The sequence below is a fragment of the Nothobranchius furzeri genome, chromosome 1, assembly GCF_043380555.1.
Source record: "Nothobranchius furzeri strain GRZ-AD chromosome 1, NfurGRZ-RIMD1, whole genome shotgun sequence".
Classification (NCBI taxonomy): domain Eukaryota; kingdom Metazoa; phylum Chordata; class Actinopteri; order Cyprinodontiformes; family Nothobranchiidae; genus Nothobranchius; species Nothobranchius furzeri.
In genome coordinates this window covers 30,049,937-30,075,505 of record NC_091741.1, presented here as the reverse complement: position 1 = coordinate 30,075,505, position 25,569 = coordinate 30,049,937, and the positions used below count along the sequence as shown (strand labels likewise).

At 41.1% G+C, this 25,569-nt stretch overlaps 1 protein-coding gene across 2 annotated transcripts in view; it reads left to right on the top strand.

Moving 5' to 3' along the window:
• Positions 1-1,397: 1,397 nt before the first annotated feature.
• The window catches only part of pigg (phosphatidylinositol glycan anchor biosynthesis class G (EMM blood group)), a 209,385-nt gene continuing 185,213 nt past the window's right edge, over positions 1,398-25,569 (top strand). For both annotated transcript variants that reach the window (XM_015953332.3, XM_054737951.2), the window contains exons 1-3: positions 1,398-2,068; positions 2,144-2,349; positions 13,981-14,190. In XM_015953332.3, coding sequence (XP_015808818.3) covers positions 1,915-2,068; positions 2,144-2,349; positions 13,981-14,190 — 570 coding nt within the window. In that variant the 5' untranslated portion in view covers positions 1,398-1,914. The remainder of the gene's footprint in view (positions 2,069-2,143; positions 2,350-13,980; positions 14,191-25,569) is intronic.

Below are 25,569 nucleotides of genomic sequence, written 5' to 3'. Positions count from 1 at the left end.
GCACATCTGGACAAGCCAGCTTCATTCTGGAATTCGGTGCTGTGGACTGATGAAACTTAAACTGAGTTATTTGGGCAGAACAAGGAGCGTTATGCATGGAGGCAAAATAACAGCATTCCAAGAAAGACACCTGCTACCTACAGTAAAGCATGGTGGTGGTTGCATCATGCTGTGGGCTGTGTGGCCAGTGCAGGGACTGGGAATCTGGTTAAAGCTGAGGGACGCATGGATTCCACTCAATATCAGCAGATTCTGGAGACCATTGTCCAGGAATCAGTGGCAAAGCTGAAGCTGCACCGGGGCTGGATCTTACAAGACAACCACCCTAAACACTGATAAACATCTACAGAGGCATTCATGCAGAGGAACAAGTAGAACGTTCTGGAACAGCCGTCTCAGTCACCAGACCTGAGTATTATTGAAAATCTGTGGTGTGAGTTAGAGAGAGCTGTCCATGCTCAGAAGCATCAAACCTGAACGAACTAGAGATGTTTTGTAAAGAAGAATGGTCCAACATACCTTCAACCAGAATCCAGACTCTCACTGGAAACTGTAGGAGGCATTTAGAGTTATTTCTGCAAAAGGAGGATCTACTAAATATTGAGTTCATTTATTTTTGTGGTGCCCACATTTATGCACCTAATTTTGTTTAAAGAGCAAGTCAACCCCTACCAGATTCTAACTCCACTCCCACTTCATGTTTGAAAAATGCAATAAATGCTGTTGCCTGGCAGACCGAGAGGGCGGAGCTGCTAACAAATACACACACACACACACACACACACACAGGCTCACCACAGCATTGTGACATCATAATGTACCAGTTTACATCATAGCATACCTCTTAGCCAATAGCGGTGGCAGATTTAAATTAGAATACAGTGCAGAGTTTTTACCTGACAACGGCACAACACTGACAGTTTTAGGCAGAATATTTAAATTTGAACTAAGATGCACTGAAGTGCCAAATTATTGACTACATGTGTCTGCAGGACGATTAGACACTCGTTTATTTAGTTTATCAGCAAAAAAAGTTTAATTGGGGGTGACTTGCTCTTTAAACAATTATTGCACCCATTCTGTAAATCCAATAAACATGATCTCACTTCTCAAATATTGCTGGGTGTGTCTCCTAAATGAAATATTTAACTGAAATTTTTATTGTTGTATGTCAGTGGTAACAACTAACGATTTAGAAAGGAAAATCCTGAAGATTGACAAGGCCATTGGAGAGCGTCACGGCCATATTGGGTGGGTTCCTCACTCTCCGAACTCAGCTGGAGTCAGTCAACACAGAGTAAGCATCTATGCCCGTTTATTTGAAGCCTATAATTGCAACAACCAGCGTACTATTGAAACCCGATCACGAGGGATTTCTGTTGACTTTTTTAGCCTACCTTTAGGGATTTTATATTTTAATTTATTTTATTTCATTATATTTATATTTTCATTATCATGCCATACCGTATGTATGATTTTGTGCTAAGCATAATTGAATGTGTTTGTTTAGTTGGGTAAACAACTTTAACCATAGAAATGATGAACGTACTGGGAGCGAATGGAGACCCATCCAAGATGGCGGCACGCTGCTACGCCAGCTCCATTAGAAAGCGCGTCTACGATGATGATGTCTATTGTAAAGGGGAAAGGCGGATTTGTGTCGTTTGGCTCCGCGCGCTAGCCGTAGTTTGTTGTCATCAATGCGGAAGTGTCACAGGCTACATCGCTAACTAGAATAACTGCTTTTATTGCAAATACGGACACTAATGCTAGCTTTATAGCTGAGGGGTACAGATAGCCTTGTAGTCTGACGCTTGGCAGCGTTTTTATGATGTTTTAGCGTTCCCGCGTATCCAACTAGCGTCATGTTAGTATTATCAGAGAAGTTCATCCTGCTTTAAAGTGTCCGCCACAATGAAAGTACGCTCGTCGATTTTCGCTTCTTTTATTTTAGTATTTGAGGTGCTCGGCGTTGCCCTGTTCCTGCGGGGATTCTTTCCGGTTCCTGTCAAGTCTGCTTTGCCATCTAAGAGCCGGCTGTCGGATCTGCCAGCGGAGCCGCAGACAGGTGAGCTCACCGGTCACTGTTCTCCTTCACCCTCTTCTCTACCATGACCTGTTAAAACGTCTTCCTACATCTCAGGAGGCTCTCCCAACTCGACCCGCCTGCCTCAGCCCCTGTTCAGTAGAGTTGTTGTCATGTTAGTGGACGCCCTCCGAGAGGACTTTGTGTTTGGAGCCAGTGGTCACCTGTACATGCCCTACACCAGACACCTGGTGGATAGAGGCTCGTCGCACAGCTTCGTGGCTAAAGCACGACCTCCAACAGTCACCATGCCCAGGATCAAGGTAATCAGGAGTACCTGAGAACTCCCATCAGTCCTTATCTTATCACATCTCCCTGTTCTGGATCAGGGATTCTGCCACAGTGATGTGAGATTAGTTACCACAAGCTCTTGTTTGGAGTTGGTGGTTGTAGGTGTTTTGGTGCATTATTCTTCCACACAAGTCAAAGCTGAGATGGAAAAGGTTATTTTTTCTCCTAAGAATGAGACAATTAGAAATCTCGTCTTGGAATATGCCCGTGGCGTCAGGGATGATGGAATAACCTGGTCATTCAGTATATTCAGGTAGGGATGCACCCACATGAAAATTCTTGGCTGAAACACCAAAAGAAATTTCCTCAATAATTTGAACTATAACTAGAAGGACTATAAAATAACCCTTTAAGCACCAACGTCGCACTATTGCATCTAACAAGCCACAGATGCAAATATAATCCCTCAGAAAGTTATTACTTTACACCAGAAGAGAGTGGACACGCATTGCACCCGTTGGGGTTAAATAACTTGCTGTGTCAGCAGAAAAATGATCACCCGTGCAGTAATGATCCAATAGGACATTCATAGCTATTAGTTGCATCCAAGTGGAGACGTTGCTCTTTGCCGGGCAGTAGCAGTTAGATGGATATGAATATTGGTTTTTGATCTCACTAGCTTTAAGACATTTTATCAATTAAAATGATGATTTGGTAATACTGTGTGAAACCGTAATGTTGTCTAAAACTACCAATAAAGCCACAATCCCATCGTGGACCAATTTCTTTTTGCAGTTTGGCCTCCCAGAGCCGTGCTCAGAGAGTTCATATAGAAACTTTGCAAATTCAACCCCCCCCCCCCACCACCACCACTGCTGCTGCACTTTCTGCTACCCCGTGTGGTATTTTCCCCTCCAATCATCCTCTGCCTTCAGGCTGACCTCAAAGCCAAGTGGTAAAGGTGGCAGGCAGACCCAGCATCATTAGTGAGTTCTCAGTTTGACCAAAGACTGGACTGTTCTGCTCTTTCCCCATTTGCTGTTTTTCTTTAGGGAAGCATATCTGAAAACCTGGAAAATGAGCATTCCTTTTGCTTTTACTGATTGCATCCGGATCTCAGTGTTCTGAATCTATTTCACTTTAATTAATGTGAAACAAGTTTAATATTGGAACTGTGCAGCAAAACGACTACATCATGACTCCATGAGTCGATACTGTCCCTTAGGTGTAAAAATGTAGGTCAAAACGATCAACCTAACTGGGATTTTACCTGAGACAGCAGTAATTCAGGTTCAATTCAAGTTTATCTATAAAGCCCCAAATCACGACAAGAGTCGTCTCAAGGCACTTCACATAATAAACATTCCAATTCAGGTCAGTTCATTAAGCCAATCAGAAATAATGTGTCCTATATAAGGAACCCAGCAAATTGCATCAAGTCACTGACTAGTGTCAGTGACTATACAGCAACAGACTTTACTAAGCAAGCATGTAGCGACAGTGGAGAGAAAAACTCCCTTTTAACAGGAAGAAACCTCCAGAGAATCCTGGCTCAGTATAAGCAGCCATCCTCCACGACTCACTGGGGATGGAGAAGACAGAGCACGCACACGCACACATGCACACACACACACACACACGCACGCACGCACGCACGCACGCACACACACACACACACACACACACACACCAAGTAGTGTTCCTATGGTTACATTGTGATTTCTTAGTAAATATTCTGTTTGGTGAGAGATAAACTTTATTGTATTTATCCTAGTGGATCTATAATTAAACAGATAAACTAGTAGTAGCACATCCACCGTCAAGGAAAGTAAAAAGTTATTATCAGGAGAGGGAGAATGTTTAAGTGGTTAACAACAGTGTGCTAGATGATGGCCCCCTCCATGAGGCCACCACAACTCAGCAGAACATCATTGTAGCTTCTTCTGGGGAGAAAAACACTTAGAGAAAAAATAAAGTTAACAGCTGAAATAGCAGGAAATAATACAGTTAAAGAGCAGATTGTAGAAGAAAGCAGTAGAGTGTGAAAAGTGGTCAGTGTATCCTCCAGCAGTCTAAGCCTATAGCAGCATAACTACAGAGATAACTCTGGATAACCTAGCCTTTTAGATGTAGGCATGTTGGAGGCAGGGCAAGGGAGAGTCGTCTTTACCGACTGTACACTCCACCTCCCTCTACTCCCCCACTTGTCCAGATTTAGGCTAACATCAGATTTTAACCACAGGCCCTATCAAATAAAAATGTTTTAAGCCTATTCTTAAATGTAGACAAGGTGTCTGCCTCACGGACTGAAGCTGGCTGGTTCCGCAAGAGAGAAGCCTGATAACTAAAAGATCTGCCTCCCATCCTATTTTTAGATAGTACAAATCTTCTCTAACCTCTGAGGAAACGTTACTATCTGAGCTGAACAGTTATGGTTTTAATTTCTCATATTTTATTTTACAGTGCATTAAAAATACTGTTTGGTTTGCTTTGCATTATAATCTGTATGAACGCCAACATAGATTGTACCTGATGTTAGTAATTATCGCCTGCCTTTTACCTTTTGGTGACGGGTGATAATTTTTTTGCCTGAGTCTCTGTGTGCGTGGGTGAAACATCTCACTTATCACCGGACAGATTTTAAAGAGAACATCAGAGAGTTGGATGTACTAACTTTTCTAACTTTTAGAATAAACCTGGTAGGAGATACCTGCCGCAGCTAACAGATCTTAGCAAAAAAAAAACTCAGTCTAGATACTCAACTGAAACATGGCGCGGGTGTCACCAAGACTCCTCCCCAACACATACACTTGAGTGCTAAACATTGCACGACATTATTGCTTAAAACATTAAAGGAGTGGTTCACTTGTTAAATCAATACATTTGCAGTAGTCTGTAGTAGGAATTAATGCCTTATGTGTCATACTCTGGGGAGAAAAATATACCGGTGCACCGCGTCTCAGACCTAAAATGTACCCACATCACAGCTGAGCCTCAGACCACAGTTCAGAGTCTTATATCCTGATATTTGGACATCTCGCCCCGGATTGGATAACAGCAACGCGCCTCTACCACCGACTTGGAACATGGGTTTCTTATCTCCAAAAATAACACAAGCCTGGAGGAGTTCTGCTGTGTGGTGGTTTTGCTAACGCTAACGGTTAGCTTAAACATTTTCTGCTTATTCCCAAACAAGGTGTGGTTGACTGAAAAAACATTTTTTAAATGTTATTTTAATTATAATCAGCCATTTTGAATGTTTCAAGTAGATTGAACATGTGAATAGTCTCCTACACCTATCTGCTGCATTAACGTCTGATAGAAAATAGATGGTGAAACTCTAGGATTTGAAAATCCTCACATCTACATCACACTAGCTGTTTTTACAGGACCATAGTGTGGGGCGGCCCTCCCACAGTGGTTTAGTGTCACAAAACCAAATAAAAGATAAGGGTGAAACAAGAAAGGCAATCATCTCAGTGGCCATAAGGGCAATGTCTCAATCCAACCAAAATAAAATGGCAAGCATTAAAACAAGAAAACATTAAGCAAAGTAATACACACTCCGATCAGATGTGAAAGGCTCAGAGTTACACAGCACTAGGTGCTGCAATCATTCGTCAACACAAAAATCAGCAAAAAGAAAATCATAATAAGCACAAATAAAATGATAAATACAAATAAGGCAAACACAACTGCTTACAGCAGTACACCGAGATGTAAAATAGAATCAGCTCACTCAACACAGTTAAAAACTTAAAACCTATTCCAAACATATTTAGTGTGATGTGCAACTCGAAGACCTATGGCAGTTCCTGTAAGGAGACTGGGAAGTTGATGCTTTTTTAAAGAAACTAACTGTTGTTATTTCCCACAGTTTTAATGATAAACTAGATATATTTCTACAGATTAAATTAGTTTGCTAACAGTCAGTCAGTGAATGAGTTAGCTGTGATTGTGAATCGTGATTCACGAGTCACTAAAGTGATTCTCGAGTGTTGAACGATTTGTTCTTGACTCGCTTATCACTACTTCACACTGTCACTTAACATTCATGGACTCACCCATCTTGTCTCGCGACGGGGAAGGCCGTTGTTGGTTTAGCGTCCAGGAAACAACCAGGAACATCTTGGCTAGTAGAAGCTAACCGTTAGCATTAGCAACTCCTCCACATCAAAATATCACAACCCTGTTTTCACAGCACCTTTTACAGTGGTAGGTAGGTTTCTTTTTGCTTTTTGTTCTGATCAACACTGTACCTGTGTATGACAGGGGGGCAGTGGATCAGGGGTAAGCCGTTTGCCCTTTGACCGGGTGGTTGCTGGTTCAAACCCAGGTTCCATCTGCATCAGTCGTCGTTCTCTTGGATAAGCTGGTGGTGGTCAGAGGGACCGGTGGTGCTGATGGTGTGGCAGAAATGAAAAAAGGCTGTACCAATATGCAATATAAGTGTCTTTTGAAAAAAATGATCTTTGATTTGAAAATCCGAAGAGGCGTATGTTAGTACTTCAGTAAAGCAGAAACAGGTTACGCTTTAGGATCTGGATTAAATTACATAACAGTTCAGGCAGAACAGATGTGAATATTGTGAGTGAAAGAAACAAAAAACAGTATATTTTTACCACAGAGATTTCTGGTGATTATTACACATTTATGTGTTGCTATTCTTATTGATCTTCAATCAAACTTAAAAGATAAGTTCTATGTAGATGTAGAAGAGATTAATGTGGACTTGGAGTGGCAGATGACTTACAGATGCTTTCTTCAGGGGTATAGACGAAAGAGGTCAAAGAAGACCTCGGGTGTCTAAATACAGTTACAAATGTAAGTATTTTGTCATTAGTGTGTTTATCGTTACGAATCAGCGTTGCCTTTCAATTCACTTCAGTTTATTTATTCATCAAATCACATCAAGAGTGGTCTCAAGGCACTTTACGACGAAAACATTCAGTTCATTATGTTAAAGAGCAAGTCACCCCCTGCCAGATTCTTACTCAACTCCCACTTCCTGTTTGAAAAATACAACGAATGCTGTTGCCTAGCAGACCGAGAGGGCGGAGCCACTAACAAATACACACACTCACGGCATTGTGACATCATAATGTACCATCTAACATCCTAGTGTACCGCTTAGCCAATAGCGATGGCAGATTTAAATGCAGTGCAGAGTTTTTGCCTGACGACGGTGCATCGCTGACAGTTTTGGGCAGAATATTTAAATTTTAACTAAAATGCACTAAAGTGCCAAATTATTGACTGAACGTGTCTACAGAGCAATTAGACACTCATTTATATAGTTTATCAACAAAAAAAAGTTGATTTGAGGGTGACTTGCTCTTTAATTAGTTATTTCCTATGTAAGGAACCCAGCAGGTTGCATCGAGTCACTGACTTGTTGTGTCAAATATCCCATACTAAGCAAGCGTGTAGCAACAGTGGAGAGGAAAACTCCCTTTTAACCGGAAGAAACCTCCAATAGAACCTGGATCAGGATAAGGGCTATGGCATATTTGCTGTTTAACGGCGCAAACGCGTGTTTAAAATGGCTGCCACGCGTTACTTGTGTTGGCTTGAAGCATTGTTTGAGGGTCCCCGGAAGAACGAAAAAATGAATGCAAGTCAACGGGGCTAAGAACGCTATTTTCTAATCCGCTTTGCCTTACGCCCTGCAGCACACATATGTTGTACTGCATTTTAAATGAAAAGTAATGATGGGCGTTTCGACCACACCAGTCACGTACTTTGAGATTTATTAGCTTGTAAACGTTCGTAATTGGCATGACTACACACCAGAAATCGGCATGTCACATGTGAATGAGTTAATTTCAGAGTGCCATTAAATAAAACGTTTGAGAGATAACTTTCCATCCACTTTAGAGCTGACGAGTAAAAGCCATATGTTGACAATTTATTAACTCATTCGCTGCCAGCTGTTTCCTGATCAGAAAAGCCCTTCGCTGCCAGCATTTCTCACTGTTTTTACTGTTTTTTTTAAGGGTCACAGAACGTTGCACGCTAGGATGATGTCGACGCCAAAACTACCAAAACAACCAAAACAAAGAGTAGACTCACCTCTTACGTCAGGAAGAATCTGCACGTTTCGAGCATTATCCGTTCTTTCATAATCCGTTGTTGAATTGTGATCGGCAGAAGCTTTTCCAGTTCGCGCCTCACTTATTTTTACAGCAGCGGCCCAAAACGATCTCCTAACACATGGATGTTCTGCTTCCTGATCACGTGACGTGTGTGGATGAAGATCGGCTTTAGAGCTGGGATGTCTGTTCTCACGGTGCGAGTGCTCGTTCCGACGCCCACACAGTAAAAAAATGCAAATGATGACTTTAGTCGTCAATGGCAGTGAATGAGTTAATCAGGAGCTCATGATCAATTAGGTCAAATGCCGCACTAAAATCTAATAATACTGTACCCACTATTAGTTGTTTATCAATTTGTTGCATGCAGTAATCCGTTAGTTGTGTTAGAGCTGTGCAGGTGGAGTAGCCAGCCCGATATGCATGCTGAAATTCCAAAATGAGACAAATTTTTACCATACCATACCATACCATCTTTATTTATAAAGCACATTTAAAAACGGCATGGCAGCCGACCAAAGTGCTGTACAGAATAAAAAGTAAAAACACAATATAAAACAATACACGGTCAACAATAAAATGCACAACAAGGCAGATAATTACAGTCAATAAAAAGACACATAATAAAATAATAAAAGTCAGGGATTTAAAAATGCCTGGTCGTAAAAGTGAGCCTTCAGCAGCGATTTGAACCGGAGGAGGGATGGTGCCAGCCTCACCGAAAGAGGAAGTGCATTCCAGAGTGCCGGAGCAGCGTAGACAAAAGCACGCTGCCCCCGCGTTTTGTATTTCATTAATGGAACACGAAGCAGCAGGCAATCAGCAGACCTCAACGCCCGGTTTGGCACATATCTAGTGACAAGATCCGACAGGTAATCCGGTGCCAGACCGTTCAGGGCCTCAAAAACAAAAATCAGGATTTTAAACTTGACCCTAAAGTTTACGGGTAGCCAGTGGAGCCGCGCCAGTACAGGTGTGATATGTTCTCTCCTAGGAGTGTTGGTAAATAATTCTTTAATCTGGTTATATACAATGCTTTCTATAATTTAACTTAATGCAGGAAGAATACTGATTGGTCGACAGTTTGGTTCGTTAACATTTTTTGGCGTCGATATGATGTATTTATGATGTATTCATTAACAGAAGAAAGTAGAAATACCCCAGTCCAATCTCTAGCATCGAAACAGGGTTCTTATTAAGGCCTTTTTTCTTGACAGGAATCTGATCGCTATGTCGACACTCAGCTCCTGAGCCCGTTGGGGGCTATGGTTTTAGATCACCCATGTTGTAGTACGACACCAACGCTTTGCTGGGTCAGAGGAAAGAACCGCTTGATCAGAGACGATCAGTGAAAATTATGCCAGTTCTATGCTTAAAGTCCAAGTTAGTTTAAATTAAACTTTAACTTGAAAAATAAAACTTTTTCTTGACTTAATTTAGGAAAAGCTCCTTGACCTCTGTTTGTGTTTCCATGTGTTTGTGCGTTTGTGTATGTTTTGTGGTGACCAGTCACTCAGAGAAAGTTGTCCCAATCCTGCATAGCATAGAGTTCATAAACACTGTTTAAAATGATGTTTATAGATATTTTAGGCTTTTTTCAATACCACCATTTCATGTTTATGGTAGTGTGTATCTCTCATTCATAGCTGTGTTTTAGTTCTGTGATCTTTGTTAGTAAACTGTCTCCCTACTCTACTAAAACCCGGATTCATCAATTAGAATAACTTTAATAGATCTGCAAGTCAGTGCTGTAAAATAAAAATTACAATGTCGGATTGAGATTCTTACACTGTAAAATCTGATTAGTTCTGCTTACTTCAAGAAAAACATATGCAAACCAGTTGCACTCAAAATTATAAGTACCAAGAACTAGATAGTTATGTTGGAGCTATTAATGTATCCAAAATAAAATGAACTTAATTAAAAATTATTTCAACCAAATCAAACTTGTACAACATATTTAGAAATGTGTTTACTTAACTATTTTTTTCTGTGTTGAAAATACTTTAATGGTAGTAAACCACAAGCAAATTTTTAAGTATGTTGTACTAGTTTGTCTCAGTAATTTTTACTTACATTCAATTATATTTTACTTTGCATGTTTTAGTAGTTCCAACACAAAATTACCTATGCCATGTACTTTATATTTTAAGTGCACATATCCAGATCTGCATTGGGTACTAAAAAGTCTAGCTCCCTAAAAATGAATTTAGCTTGGTTTGATTATTTGAAAACCTACTAGTTTAAGTTGGCGGTGTGTAGTTTCCTGCCAATAGGGGCAGTACGTACATTTCAGGGTAGTTTTAGGCCATATCACCGTGGTTGTCGCTAGTTTAAAAAAAAACATTACGGTAAATGTCACCTGAGGAGCTGAAAGCATGCGACCTCGGCGCGACTCCTCAGTCTTTGATGGTCCTTTAGTTGCCGAATGTAGTTTTCTGGTGCTGTAGTTTCCAGATCTGCTTATGGTCCTGCGCCTGCCGATGATGTCATCATACTGCAGCAATACCGCTCGACCAAAATATGTTCCGTCTCCTTTTCAATTCTGTTCTTTTACGTATGTTTTGGAAAGAGTTTAGCAGTTTTGTTATTAAATTCATGTTTCTTACTGCCTAAATGTTTTTGAACGGGGTAACGTAACTTTCGTGAGTTGTACGTCCAGCCAATCATCTAGTGTGATGTCATCGACAGACGCAAGACCTCGAGCTGGTCAAAAGGAAACATGGTGTCTAAAATGGCGTTCTCCAAAGACACTAGACCCATGCCCTATGTACTTTAGACCCGATTTTTATGGTTGTATGTTAAAAAGCCGCCAATATTTTCAATGACTGGACGTCATTTTATTCATTTTCAACAACATTTTGATGGATATTTCTTGAAATAAATGGTAAAAAATACACATTGTCGTTGCATTTAGATAATCATGAACTGTACCCTCCACAAGATGGAAAAAGCGACTGTGACATCCTGTCGAGGAAACTTTACTTTGTTGGGGATATGAGAGGCTACAAGCTGAACCGCAGCTCTCCAGAAGGACTGCACCAGTTCATATACTTCCAGATCACTTGATAAGTCATTGTTATTGAGTGAAATAATGAAATTTTAATTATGAGACTGAAAGCTGAGTCAATATTTTGCAGAGTAGTGGATTCCCATTAGAATACCACAGGACATCAGTGATTTTGTGTCACTGCAGCTGGAGCATCACAGTCATGGTGGCTGTTTGTGACGCCTACGCTCGCCAGTCTGACCTAGAAGTGATTCAGAAGATCTGCCGTCTAAAAGGCTTTGAAAAAAGTGTGTGTGTGTGTGTGTGTGTGTGTGTGTGTGTGTAACCACCAGGGGGCATTGCAGACCTGCTGCCTTTTCATCTGCCTCACATCACTGCATTGCACCCAGTTATCTGATGTGACAGAAGCAGCTAACTTGCATCGTTATCTCTCTGTGGATAATAATTGACATGCACCACTCCTACACCTAATATGAATGTGTGTGTTTGTGTTTTTGGATGCTTTTGTGAGAGCACAAAAATAAAAGTTTCAACAAGTTGAGCAAAACTCTGACTGGAGAGCATCGCTAAGCTGCAGGATGCATTTAACCACAACAACAACAGCAGCAATGCATTGTGGGTGTCTGAATCTGCCTTCTTAGTAAGAACAGCTCCAGTATACATCTCTGTTATCAGGTTCAAGGCCTGAGATGATTGAGGATATTTCTCAGTTGATGGTAGAAAGTCTCCCCGCCAGCAGCAACCAGAAAGCAATTACTGTGAAGGGAGCTGAAAAGTCGTATTGCCAAGCTGGAGGACTTGAAATGGAGCTCCTTCCGTCAGTATTTTTGGCACCTTTGACAGGTTTTCATCCCCATGCCAGAGTACGTCTGTATACTGCACCGATCCTGTATTTGACACTCATTCTGAGGCTCATCAGCACCTGTAGACACACACTGAGAGTCGGTAATTAGCACGCTGATTGATCTGGGCAGCTCCTCCATGTCTTGTGTTTTGGCATCGAGGGAACATGATGTAGCCTGTTTCTCTTCTATCGTTTTTCACGGAGACATCAACGTGGCTCCGTAGAATTATCTGGATACACTCTGTCCCTGTGGTTTTTTAAAAATATTTGTCATACAGCACATTTCTAATAGACCGGGGGCTCCATGCAGCTGAACGGGCAGTAAGAGGCGCTTGTTTTATAGCAGAGTCATTCGCCCGTCCCTGAAACAAACACCTGCACTGTCAGGAGCTTACAATCACCAAGATGGAAAGATAATAATTGAGCTCAGGATGGTAGCTCACTAGATTAGTTTTGCTTCAATTCCTACTCGTAGCCTTCTCTAACATAAACAATAAGGGAACAACTGAAAAGGCTTAAGTCTTAACTCGTATCGTTTTATACGAGGATGTTGATTGATTGGATAATCGACACAAACCTTTTAAATGTTAATTTAGAGATGTGCCTCTAAAACATAAATATCCTGCGGCTGGACTGAAACTAGTGATGAATAATAATAAAACAACTTTTTTGACAGTTCTTGCTTTCTTTGCCCAGCTTAGATTTTCTGCTTAGCGGTTTAAAGCTGTTTCACTGTAAAAGTAACTGCAGTGTGTTTATAGTTCAGTTAAAGTTAAACAACCTATAAAAGCTGGTAAAGTAGAAGATGGGTTAAGAGAACCGGGTTGACTCTAAACATAAATCAGCATTAAATGTCCAACCAATAAAGACTTCCTTAAAATTTCATTATGATTTGTCCGGTGTGCAGAAATATGGTCTCACTGGAGGTTTAGTACCTCTACCTGCTCTTGGCAGACCGAGGCACATCGGCTGACATTTTGTTGTCAAGCTCTGGCCGAACCAACTATCTCATCTCCCCGTAGACCCACTCCAGCATCCTTGGCGGTCCGGTCCATTCACTGGTTTAAAAAATCGGTGATTAGAACGTGACCCTTTTGAACTGTAGAACAGGAAAGACACACCTCGAAACAGCGTCGGCTCTGGAAGGCTCTGGAAGTCCGTGTGAAGGGGTGGACTCCCGCCTTTACTTTGTTTCATGACTTTGTTGTTCTGCAGCCCCTCAAGGCGCTTCACAACACAATCAGTCATCCACACATTTGCATGCTGTTGGGGATGAGCTCTGATGTAGCTACAGCTGCCCTGGGGCGCGCCGACAGAGGCGAGGCCTGCCCCTCAATGGCGCCACTGCTCCCTTCGACCACCACCAGCAAGCTAGGCGGGTTAAATGCCCTGCCCAAGGACACAACAGCAGCATCAAAGCTGCAACTAGTATTGTTTTTCTTTCTGGAAATGTAAAACGTCTGAGTAAAAGTGGTCATGAGTTTTCTCCACCGCCCTGATTCAGCTTTTCATTTCTCTCCAGAGGAAAATAAAAAGACTTGGTTTGGTTTGTAATCTTAGATCAACCAGTCAGATTAAAATACATTCATTCGTATTTCCAGTTCATTCACGTTCTGATCTTCAGGACGAAAACAGATGCATGTAATTAGCTGCTTTAAATGTTGGGTTAAGCTGCCTTTTGTTTGAAGGACAGTAACAAAGCCGTGTTCCTCTGCAGGCTCTCACCACTGGCAGCATCCCAGGCTTCATCGATGTGGTCATGAACCTGAATTCTCCTGCGCTTTTGGAAGACAATCTCATTTGGCAGGCGAATACAGCAGGCAAGAGGATCATCTTCTATGGAGACGACACCTGGGTGCGCCTCTTCCCAAAACACTTCATGGAGTACGATGGAACCACCTCCTTTTTTGTGTCGGACTACACCGAGGTATGTACGATGTAGGGGAGTAGATGCTGCAGGAACCGACTGCCTCCGATTATCAGTAAAGGGTTACAGCTCTGGGTGGTTTATGTGTTAGAGGAGTTTTAAAAATGATTCATAAAGGATGATAAAATAAGTGACACGAGGCTCTTTTCCCAGGTTGGTCATAAGATTGATGTTTAAAATGAAAGTGCTCAGCTATATGGAGCTAGATGTGACTCACACCACACAGCTGCCACAGTAAAATAGATTTTGGATGTTTCTAAAGGTTTATGAGATGAAATCCAGCAGAAATCTTTAGAAAAGAAATCTTGTTTTTTTTTAGGAAAGTTTTCTACCTGCAACATGATTTTCTGTTAGGGATGAGATCTACGTTATATGTTGCATCAGTTCTGTGCAGTCTGTCATGTTTTGGTCTACAAGGTAAAACGGAGATCTGGTTAATTGATGAAAAGAGGCACAGAGCTGAGTCCACACTCAGGAGGTTCGTCATTTACGCCTGAAATAAAAATGCTTAGTGGGACTGTGTTTCACTGTGGAATATTTAACAGAAAACATGAAAACAACCCAAAACCACTTCCTCTCCTTCGGTCACTACAACGTTCACAACACCGTCTGCTGTATTATGTCAGTCACTACAGTCTAAACTGGCTCTGAGGGTTCATCTGATAGGAGAAGTGTAATATTAGTAAAGGGAGGTGGAGCACATTGCACACGCAGTATTAAAACCAACAACAGACATTCTGAGCTTTAAAGAGACAATGTTTATTTTTATCATTAATATCTGGAAATATCCATCAAAACGTTGTTGGAAATGACCCGTCGTTGAAAAATAACGGTGGCTTCATAACATATAACCATTAAAATTGTGTCTGAAGTAGGGCTGCAACTAATGACTATTTTAACAGTCGGCTAGTCACCGACTATTGAAACGATTAGTCGACTTATCGGATAATTACTAAATGTTTCTTAAGTTTAGCTCGAGATTGCTTTAATTATGTGAAAATGATGATAAACACAAGAAAGAAGGGTACTTCAATGGAAAATGCATATTTAATTGAACTTTGCTGCTGACAGGCCGATTCATACTAACGGTAAATAAAAATGCCGTCTAACACCAATTAGGCACAGTGCCCAGTCAGTACAGACATAAATGCATAAATGAAATTAAAATACTTTTGTCAGGCACAGTCGGGCATAACATTAAATCTCTCTTTTTAAAAAGTGAAAATACGTTTAAAAAATGTACAACGTACGTCCAAAACAAAACATGTTGGCTTTCGTGTTATTTAAATCTTACCGAGGTGATCAGACTCTGTTTCATTCAACTGTCCGACGTGCTTTCTCTTTAAGTGTTCATGCATCAGCGACGTGCTGCCGTGATACGCGAGGACTGCTTTGCAAATTATGCAGGTCATCTTTTTATTTACCAAATCCAGGCTGGAATGCTCCCAAACTTTAGATGTTTTGGTACGCGTAGCTGCTGTGTTGGACGCCGCCATTTCTGTTAGTTGGCGCTCAGCAGACAAGCTACTGCGCATGTGCGACTATCGGCAGAGATTGTAATGAAGCGAGATGTCTCACGCGGTCGGAAAAAGCACGTCTGGCGACAACGTCGACAGTGAAATTCATTGTCGATATTTGTCGACAACGTCGACGAATCGTTGCAGCCCTAGTCTGAAGTACATAGGGCATGGGTCTAGTGTCTTTAGGGGACGCCATATTAGATGCCATGTTTACTTCTGGGCGGCTCGGGGACTGTGCTTGTTGATAACATCACACTAGATGATTGGCTGGACGTACGACTAACGGGAGTTACATTACCACGTTTGAAAACATTTAGGTAGTAAGGAACAGAAATTTCATAACAAAACTGCTGAACTCTTTCCAAAACATATATGAAAGAACAGAATCAAGGGAGAGATGCTATATATTTTGACCGAGCGATCTTGCTGTAGTATGATGTCATTGGCAGCCGCAGAGCCCTGAGCAGATCCAGAAAACTACAATCAGCATTCTGTTCTCTCGATGGAATTAACTAAAGGACCATCAAAGTCTGAGGGGTCGAAATCAGCAACAAAAACAAAGACAATTAGGACATGTGCTAGCTAGCGCACTGAATTTGACATGGTGTCATTAACCCAATTTTCAATAATTCCGCGTTTTTCTTCATCACAACAACTTCTCTTCCTCCATAGATCATATGTTCAAAGGTTGAAGTTGATTCGACGAAAAATGACGAATAGGTGATTAAAACTAAGTTTTGCGTTTTTGGAGATCTAGCAAAAAATCTAGTTAGGCGGAAATGGGCGTGGCCAATACAAAAAAGATGCAGAATCATCCAAGGATCATGTCCATATAAAGTTTTTTGACTGTAGGGCCTATGGTTTGGGAGCTAGTAGCTCAAACGTATTAACCTCCGCAATAGCGCCACCTAGGTGACTCAGGGTCCAAATTTTCGAACCTGAGTAGCTGTCAGGATTTTCTATCAGACTGCCATATCAGATTTTTCCTGGCAATTTCAGGCTCTTGCCCCCATACAGTATTAGCGGAGAAGAATAATAATGAATGAAAAATCCGTAGAAAAACAATAGGGTTCCAATGCCCTTTGGGCTTGGAACCCTAATAACCTCCAAACTGTATTTCACACATATAAATCATTTATCAAGTTCAACCAAAGCCGATAGGCACCAGGTTACAGACACGGGCTGTTACAATGCCAAGGTGATTTCATAGCCGTGGCGCTAGAATTTCAGGCGTGGTGCTGCACCACGCCTGAGCTTATGTAGGGGAAACGTTGATATGGTGTAAAACTACTCTGAAATGTTTGTATGTATTGTCTAGGGTTGCAACGATGATACATTTTAGTAGTACGACTATAGAATGAGAAATAGTCACAGTTTCACAATTACCACGATTATTTTACATTAATTGATGTCTCATCTGTATTAACATAAATAAATCACATTCTATAAATGATTGATAAAGGCACGATTACATTCTATAAAGGCTTTGAACACCTAAAGATATCATTTTCAGAGATTTTTCTTTGAAAAATTCACTCTACTACCGATTTGCAATGTTGATGTTTTATCTCCACAAATAACACAATCCTGGAAGAGTTCTGCTGTGTGGCGGAGCCTCCGTTTCCTGGAAGCTAAACCAACAACATCCTTCCTCGTCACAAGTCAAGATGGATGAGTCAATGAATGTTAAGTAACAGCGTGACGTAGATCTGTCAGGCTTTTCTAATCCTAGAGTTTCACTGTCCGTTTTCTATCAGAAGCTAATGCAGGAGATAGGTGTAGGAGACTATCTTCATGTTATTGTCATGTAGCCTGTGTTGTCAAAGAACAAAACGTTTATGGCTTATTTTTAATGCACTGCTTCATGGCAGTCCTGGCTTTGGTGGCAAACATACGCTCCTCCACAGAGAGGCTTTGCTGGGGGTGGTACACGACTTTGCAGGCTACACGTAAACTGTCATACAGCGGGCGTATTCTTTAGCATTGGCTTCCCTCCGTGACACTTTTCATGACAATCTAGCACCAGATTTGAGTTTTTAATTCCGTTTTTATGATTCAGTAGCTCACTTTTGGCACCTCGCACCATCTGGTTTTTTATTTTGTTTTATTTGTGCCATTTCAAATGTTTTTAATCATTCGTCGCATTATTTTATTTTTATAGTGCTGTTAACTGTTCTCCTATTTTATTGTTTTTAGTAGGAATTTTTTATCTCCGACTATTTATCCTTTGTTCTTATGTATTTTGCCTGTTCTTATTGTGTTTCTTGATCAAGCATTTGGCTTTTTTATGTACAGCACTTTAGTTAGCTGCCATGCTATTTTGAAATGGTGCTCTATAAATAAATATGGTATGGTATGGTATGGTATGGTATGGTATAGCCATCTGTGCCTTTTTTGCTGTCATTGAGGGCATCTTCCACAGGGTCACTCATATGGATGGGTACCTTTGACATTTGAATCGATCCAGTACTAATTCCTGGTACCTAGGAATCGATACCGGTACTTAACGGTAACAATTTTCGATACATTTGAGTGTTTAATATTTTAATTCTCTTTTATAATTAGATATATATTTTTCTCAATATATAACAATATTTGATAAATATCACGATAAATAACATTCAACTGTTTGTATTTTAACATTGTCCTTGTAGTTTTATAAGCTGATAATTAAACTGAAGCAAACATCTTTACTGTGAACTAAATTTACTGTGTATCTTCATTCCTTTTGCCGTCGTTTTTTCATGTGATTTTTCCTACTGGGAAGTTAGAATTTCCGAGGAGAAAGCGAACGCACCATTAGCTGATAACGGTGGTAGCAATGGAAGCTAACATACCAAGCTAACGTTATCTTAAACGGTTTATTTAGCTGCTGGAGCAGATTAAAACGATGCCTCACACTTAGATCGTTGTCACTAGTTTCGTCTTCACCCGTCACATTTATTAAAGTGAAGCCAAACTTACGAGCGCGTTCATGTTCTTCTAGTCGGGAATTCGGAGTTCTGAGGAGAAAGCGAACGCACCATTAGCGAAACGGAAGATATGGCACATGAAAAATTGAACTGGCACACCAAAGATCTCTGACCTTTGGCAGCTTCAAAATCCCCATGTACAGTGTTATCCCAATGCACTGATACATCTCAGGCTCCGTCACCTCAGTCCATTTGAATTTTTCGCCTGCAGCAATATTTTTTTCTGCATTTTTATTAGTGTTGGCACACAGAATTTTGATGTTAGCCCTGCCAACATACATCTTGAACAGCTCAGATGGAGGCGGATTGTTCATATGTTCGGAAACATGTGGCTGTATACCTGGCCTTCTTTTTGGCAGGAAATGCGGTGCAGGATGTGAGAAGTTGTCAGGATCCTTTTCACTTTTCCAGGCAGCTTCATGAAAAGAAACGGTTTCTGACCTGGAGCAGTCACCTCTCTTTCCTGGAGGTCTTCTCCTCTGACTCCTTCCTCTCCCTCCGCCTCTCTCTGGTGCCCAGGAAGCCTCAGAGGTGCAGGAGATCTCAGTTTCCTCCTCAACTTCATCACCACTGCACACAGAACAAAAATAAAACCATTCAGCAGGAGTCTAATATAATAATGTTGAATATCAGTCACAAATTTTTCAGTAGTTTATATTTGCCCTTTTCTCTCACTAATAATAATAACAATAAAGAATATTTCATGAATTTATACATATGACAGATTGTATGACGGATCAACTCCTTCGATAAAGTCAGCTTCCTCCCCACTGTCGGCAGAATCCGGATGAGGAAACAGAAACTCCATCCTCATCCGGCGCTGTAATGGCGTCAACCGCTTCAAGGAGGGTGTATAGTTTTGCGGGTTCGCTATTCATCAAAACGTTCGTAGTGGTGTGTGAGTGTGTCGGGAGTTTGTACTGAGTGTGTGATATGTGTAGGATGTGTGTGTCTAAAAGTATTATTGCAAAAAACCACAAGAAAAAGCCGAAAGACTGGGAATACAAATAAAACTACGATTCGCGGGGAAATGACGTCAAAGCAGGTGATTGGGCGAGTGATAATCATGTGACAGTTCACGTTGACAACGTGAGGACGTTTATTCTAGCACGTGAAGCCGTGTGAGCTGCAGATCAGAACGAAACAGCGTCTGTGTCTGACTGAAACGCTTTTGTAATTTGCGCATTTTGGTTGTTTTTTGCAAATAAATTAGCGGAAATACGCAGCGCTCTGGGTCAAGTTCACTGTGTGAGATATAAGTGTAACTCCTCTGGTTTAATATGCAAAAAATTTTTTTGTTCTATCTTATATAGTTTCAGTTTTACAAGCATTTGAACACAGATATGCAAATAGGAGCGTCTGCGCTCCCGCCGGTCTTAAAGGGTTAACCAGGGTGTGAAGCGCTGCGGTTACTAGTCAAACCGGTTAATCCTTGCGACCCTAGTACTGCCCCCAAGGGCCAGGAAACTACACACTATAACTTTAAGCTCCTAGTGTGTCCACATATGTGGGCATTGGCCCCTTGCACTATATAATTTTATTATCTTCACCTTAGACCTTTTTGTTATTATTTATAGACCCGTAAAATAGACAAAGTTGAAAATGTTTAGTTTTCTTTCTTTTTTATAGGATATTAGACTAATTTCTTACTTAATGAAACTTTTATTTTATTTTAATATTTGTAATTTTGTCTCCGTTAATGAGAGTACACTTCCTTGTAATAGTTAGATGTATTTTTTCTTTTAAATCGCATCAAATACAGGTTCAGGTCTCAGAAGGTTAAGATTCAAAGGCCCAAATCTGAGTCTTAGGTTAAGGTCTGAACAACTAGTGGTAAGAAAATACCATTATTAACAAATGTGACGTTTGAATCAATGAATTCCACTTTCTTTTCATATTCTTTACACTGTATTTTTTATTATAGTTGTTTTTTTCATATGTTTTCTTGATGAAACAGATTTCTCTGTCGAAGACGCTCCACTACTGAAAACTGAATTTCCCTGTTCAGAGGGATTAATAAAAGTTGATTCAGTCAGTGAAACTTTATTGACAGATCCACGCCGGCAATTACACAGATAAAAACATTACATAAAAAGCATGATTAAATAAATAAAAATATATTAAAAATGTAAAAACATCCAAAACAATCACTAAGAATAGTCAGTTCACACACAGACTCTTCAGCCTCTAACTGGATGAGAGGCGGGAACGACTCACATGAAGATTTGTGAGTGGTGGAAAAATGCTGTTTGCTGAACCGTCTATTCGACTCATAAAATAGACCATCAACTTTCACTGCATCAACTTTCACAGCAGTGTTTTAAAAGGGCAAACTCCTGCTGTTACACACATCTGACTCACACTCCCCTCTTGGTATTTTAAGAAGAGTTCTCAAGGTGCCATCATGCAACATGCAGCGTCTGCATGCTAAAAAAGCTTGTAAGATTCCCAGAGTTGATCAGTACAGAGCGGTGTGCAGAACCACTTTTACCGTGACCCTCTGAAGCTAAACTTGCATGCAACTGTATTAAAGGCATTTTTGTGATCTTTGTGATGAACTGTTGCCATGAGGTGGTAGCCACATGTGCTTGCTCCCGTTAGCTTCACAGCTCCCGTTAGCTTCACAGTTCCCGTTAGCTTCACAGTTCCCGTTAGCTTCACAGTTCCCGTTAGCTTCACAGTTCCCGTTAGCTTCACAGTTCCGGTTTGGCTCAGCAAGTCTAATGAGGCAGAGTTAGTAGATGGTAACAATGCCAGGGCCTTTATTTATCAACCGTACTTACAAACAGAACTGTGTGTATTCTGTGCGTGGTAACGGTTTTAAGCATTGTGTGGTATTTAGCAATTTGTACTTGTGCGTGAAAATGTTCCTAAATATAATAACAGCTGTGACCACACGTAGGAACAGCATCTAGTGGTAGAATGGGGGAACAGCAGTTTTGAAGGTCTCAGTTATGCTGTTAATAATGCTTTTATGTTAAACAAATGTCCTGTTGGCATATATGCTTTTATTCTGAAAGTGTGTGGTTGCTTCCGGAGGCACGGCCTTTTTGTGCGGGAGTTCGATGGTGTCATGGTGGAATAAAGGAGAAGTTCTGAACCAAGTATCAGTCTAGTTTATTGAGTAACAATGCTTCCTCGTGATGTTCCTCGTCCATAAATTATATTTACCCAGTAGGTAATTATGTTGGTGGAAAAATGGCTTTTGTGCGTAATTAGTGCTAAAATCAATAAAAGACACGTGAAACAGGAATCTGACATATCATGGCTGATCTGTGTTATTGGAGGATTTATCAGAGTGTGCTCTCTGGAGGGAACGCATTCTCCGTGAGTGCTCTGATCTCAGAGGAAATCCTTCTGCTACGCTGTGATTTGGGACCCTTTGTGGCGCGACATACAAACCTCACGAATCCGATTCCAGCTCATATTTTATTTTACAACTATGAGAATCCTCCAGAATCTCCTCTGCTCCCCGATCATACCAGTCTGAATGACTCTCAGACAACATTTCCAAATGAAACTAACTCCAAACAGAACAACTCCTTAAATGTAAAAGAAAACCTGTTACTCTACGATTTGTCTAATCCATCTATTTATTCCTGACGGGAACCTGACAGATTTTTTTAACCTCTGCAACTTGTTTGGTTTTGTTGCGCTTCGGCAGCCAGTGTTTAGATCCTGTTGTCAATAAAGTTTTTCTTATTTTTTCTGGAAAAAAACAGAGAACCCCTTCACGTGCTGAGGACGTAGCGTGACCAAATATGGTTAGTTGACGGCGTTTCTGTATGTAATTGACAGTGAGTGGACATGAGCACCTGGGTACGCACAGGTGGGATTTATTGTCAGACGTTTGCGGAGGAACGTGCGTAGGAGAGGCCACCACTGTTTTCGTAAATCAGTCTTTTGACGGTTAGTACGAACATTCTAAATTTCGATCTTAGGGAATATAGGACAGTTTTTCCGAACATTTGATAAATGAGGGCCCTGGGGCCTCATTTATCAAGCTTGCTTACGCACAAAATGGGGTCGGAAAACTGCGTAAGCAACTTTCCACGCAAACTTGGGATTTATGGAAGAAAACTTACCGGAAAAATTTGCGCAACTTTAACTTGACTAAGGACCTTGCTTACGCACATTTTGGACATGGAGAGCACCTGCAGTGCTGCTGCTGAGAAGGATACAATTATGAAATCCTGCAGCATTATCACTTGTACTGCTTCGTTTTCACACAGAACATGACCCCCCACACGCTCACACACATGCACGCACACACACATGCGCACGCACACTCACACGCGCGCACACACACACACAGCCTGAAGCGCAGAATAGGGAATGCAGAATATCAGCAGGGGGACAGACTGAGACAGAACATCATGCGTCTGTGACAGTGTGTGTCCTGTCACTGTGACCCGATTGATCATGCACCCTGGCTACTTGTACAGGGGAGATCTCCGTTTGGGTGACTGCTTAGGGCGCGTGACTTTCACCTAGGAGTCTTGGGATCGAATCCCGATTGGACCATTATTTTATATCCACCACAGATCTCTCTGAAGAACTCACAACATTGACGGCTTCAGCAACGCTGTGCCACTCCGTGGATTTTCTCTTATTTGTTTTGCAAAAGCACTTCTTTTCATTACTCCACCTCACCCACAGGTACCTCAACTTCTGCTTCTGTGAAATTGCACTTCCTTGATCTACCTTGATCTACGGTCGCCATCATCATTGGCGGAGCGCTGCAACAGCCGGATTATGTATATGCACGAGATCCACAAGGCACTTTGCATTGACTATTTATGGCAATAAGTGGGCGTGGTGAGGGCTGGATGTGACTAAAAAGCAGCTGAGAACCTTTCTAGATAGTTTCAGATTTATGAAGCAGAGATTGCGTGCAGCTGTGCGTACTCCATGTCTGATAGATCACAAACCTACTTGGCGTAAGTACTTTTTTTTTGTAGAGCTTAAGTACGGTTTTAGTAAGGATTCTACACAATGTTTGATAAATGAGGGCCCTGGTCTCTATACTGAGCTGTACTGCTTGTGAATGTCTTTTAGCTCTGTTGCTAATGCTGACATGAAGCTTTGTCACTGAAGTGTGCCAACATTTTATTAGAGGCTGGCCGATATGTTCAATTGTTTCTATATTTGCCTAAATTATTTGTAAAAGCCGATAAAAAATAAAATAAAAATCAGGCCCCTGTGTGGCCAACCACCACCACTACAAGACTGAAGAAAGGACCCAAAGGACCCCACTTTTGAAGTTCAATAAATATTAAAAGATGTATTGATTTTTTTTTTAATTTATATTGTACACAGTGAGTGTTCAGGTGTCTTTCACGATTAATGTGCTGCTAAAACGTAAATATCGGCCTTAATACCCAGCTTTAGATATCCACCACCATCTGCAACAAAATCCTTTAAAAATCAGCATCGACCATAACCCTCCCACTGTCTTTATGGGTGACCCCGCGGGGAAAGTTGACCATTGAGCAGGATTGATGGTTTATCCCTTGAGGTCCACGTGGCAGGGGTGAGGTGGTGGGTCACACCCATTAGCACATTGGGTTGAAAAACCCCTAACGGTCTGCCTCAACGTTGTGTCCTGCACCCAAAAGTGTAACGGTAGGATCCTTTCCCAGGAAATGGGCTAACCAAATCTACATCCATTGGGATCGCACGGAACAATAACAATCTCAAGTTGTGTACATCACAAAATAAAGAGTCAGTTTGTGTATCTGAGACCGTCACATGATCTTATTTTCTCTACTGAACTCAGGGAAACATTGATGGCATTCAGGAGTTTGGATGTAGGACAAAAAAAGAACAAGACCTTCTATTCTAGGCATTTTATAAAAATATAATTTTTTAAACATCAGAATTAAATCAAGCACAACTACTGGGGAAATGGTTCTTGACTGTTAAAACATATCTTCACAAGATCAGTGTACCAGATCTGCTCAGGGCCCAGCGCCTGTAGATGACGTCATGCTTCATGATTGGCTGGACGTTGGCACGTTGACTTAGGAGATTTTGGTTGGTCCGGTCAAATTGCGGAATTTCCGCACAAAATGTGCTCGGGTTGCCAGATCTGCTCGGGGTTGTCCTTTTTGTGGGCAGTAGGTTTATTGTTGTCGTTTGAAACCTGGACGACTTTACAAAGAACTACTTTCCTTACCTTTGCAACTGATATTTGCTCCACTATGAAATCCCAGATTGCACATTGTAATAAAAAATGGTCAGCTTTCTTTACTTACATGGTAAATAATACATTTTAGAGATTTTTTATTAAATTGGGCACAGTTTGATTTTACTACAAGACTTTAATGGAATAAATGGCAAGAACAAATGAGGGAAACAAAAGAACAAAACATTTACTGAAAACAAACATCTAGGGGTGTTAATTATATAAATACATCCAGAAACACATCTATGAGTTGGTATGAGAGCCATTTGTTGCTAGACTCTGATATTGGGCTGCATGGTGGTGCAGTTGTTAGCTCAACTGCCTCGCAGCACGAAGGTTGCAGGTTCAAAACCCGGCTGCAGTCTTTCTGCGTGGAGTTGCATGTTCTCCCCATGCATGATGGGTTTCCTCCAGGTACTCCAGTTTCCCCCACAGATCACAACATGCCCTATAGTAAGGATGTGAATCTTAGAGCAACTCACGATTTGATTCGATTCCGATTCTTCGGGTGCCGATTCGATTCAGAATCTATTCTCGATTCTCAATTTAAATCGATTCACAATCAGTATTAACAAAGAGTGTCAGCTCCAGGATTAACTACTTTGTTATACAAGTTAGTTAAAGCTATGGGACATTTTTATTTGACTTTAAACTGGTCGTGCTCCAAAAATGCAAATTTACAATGTAAAATAAAGTGATT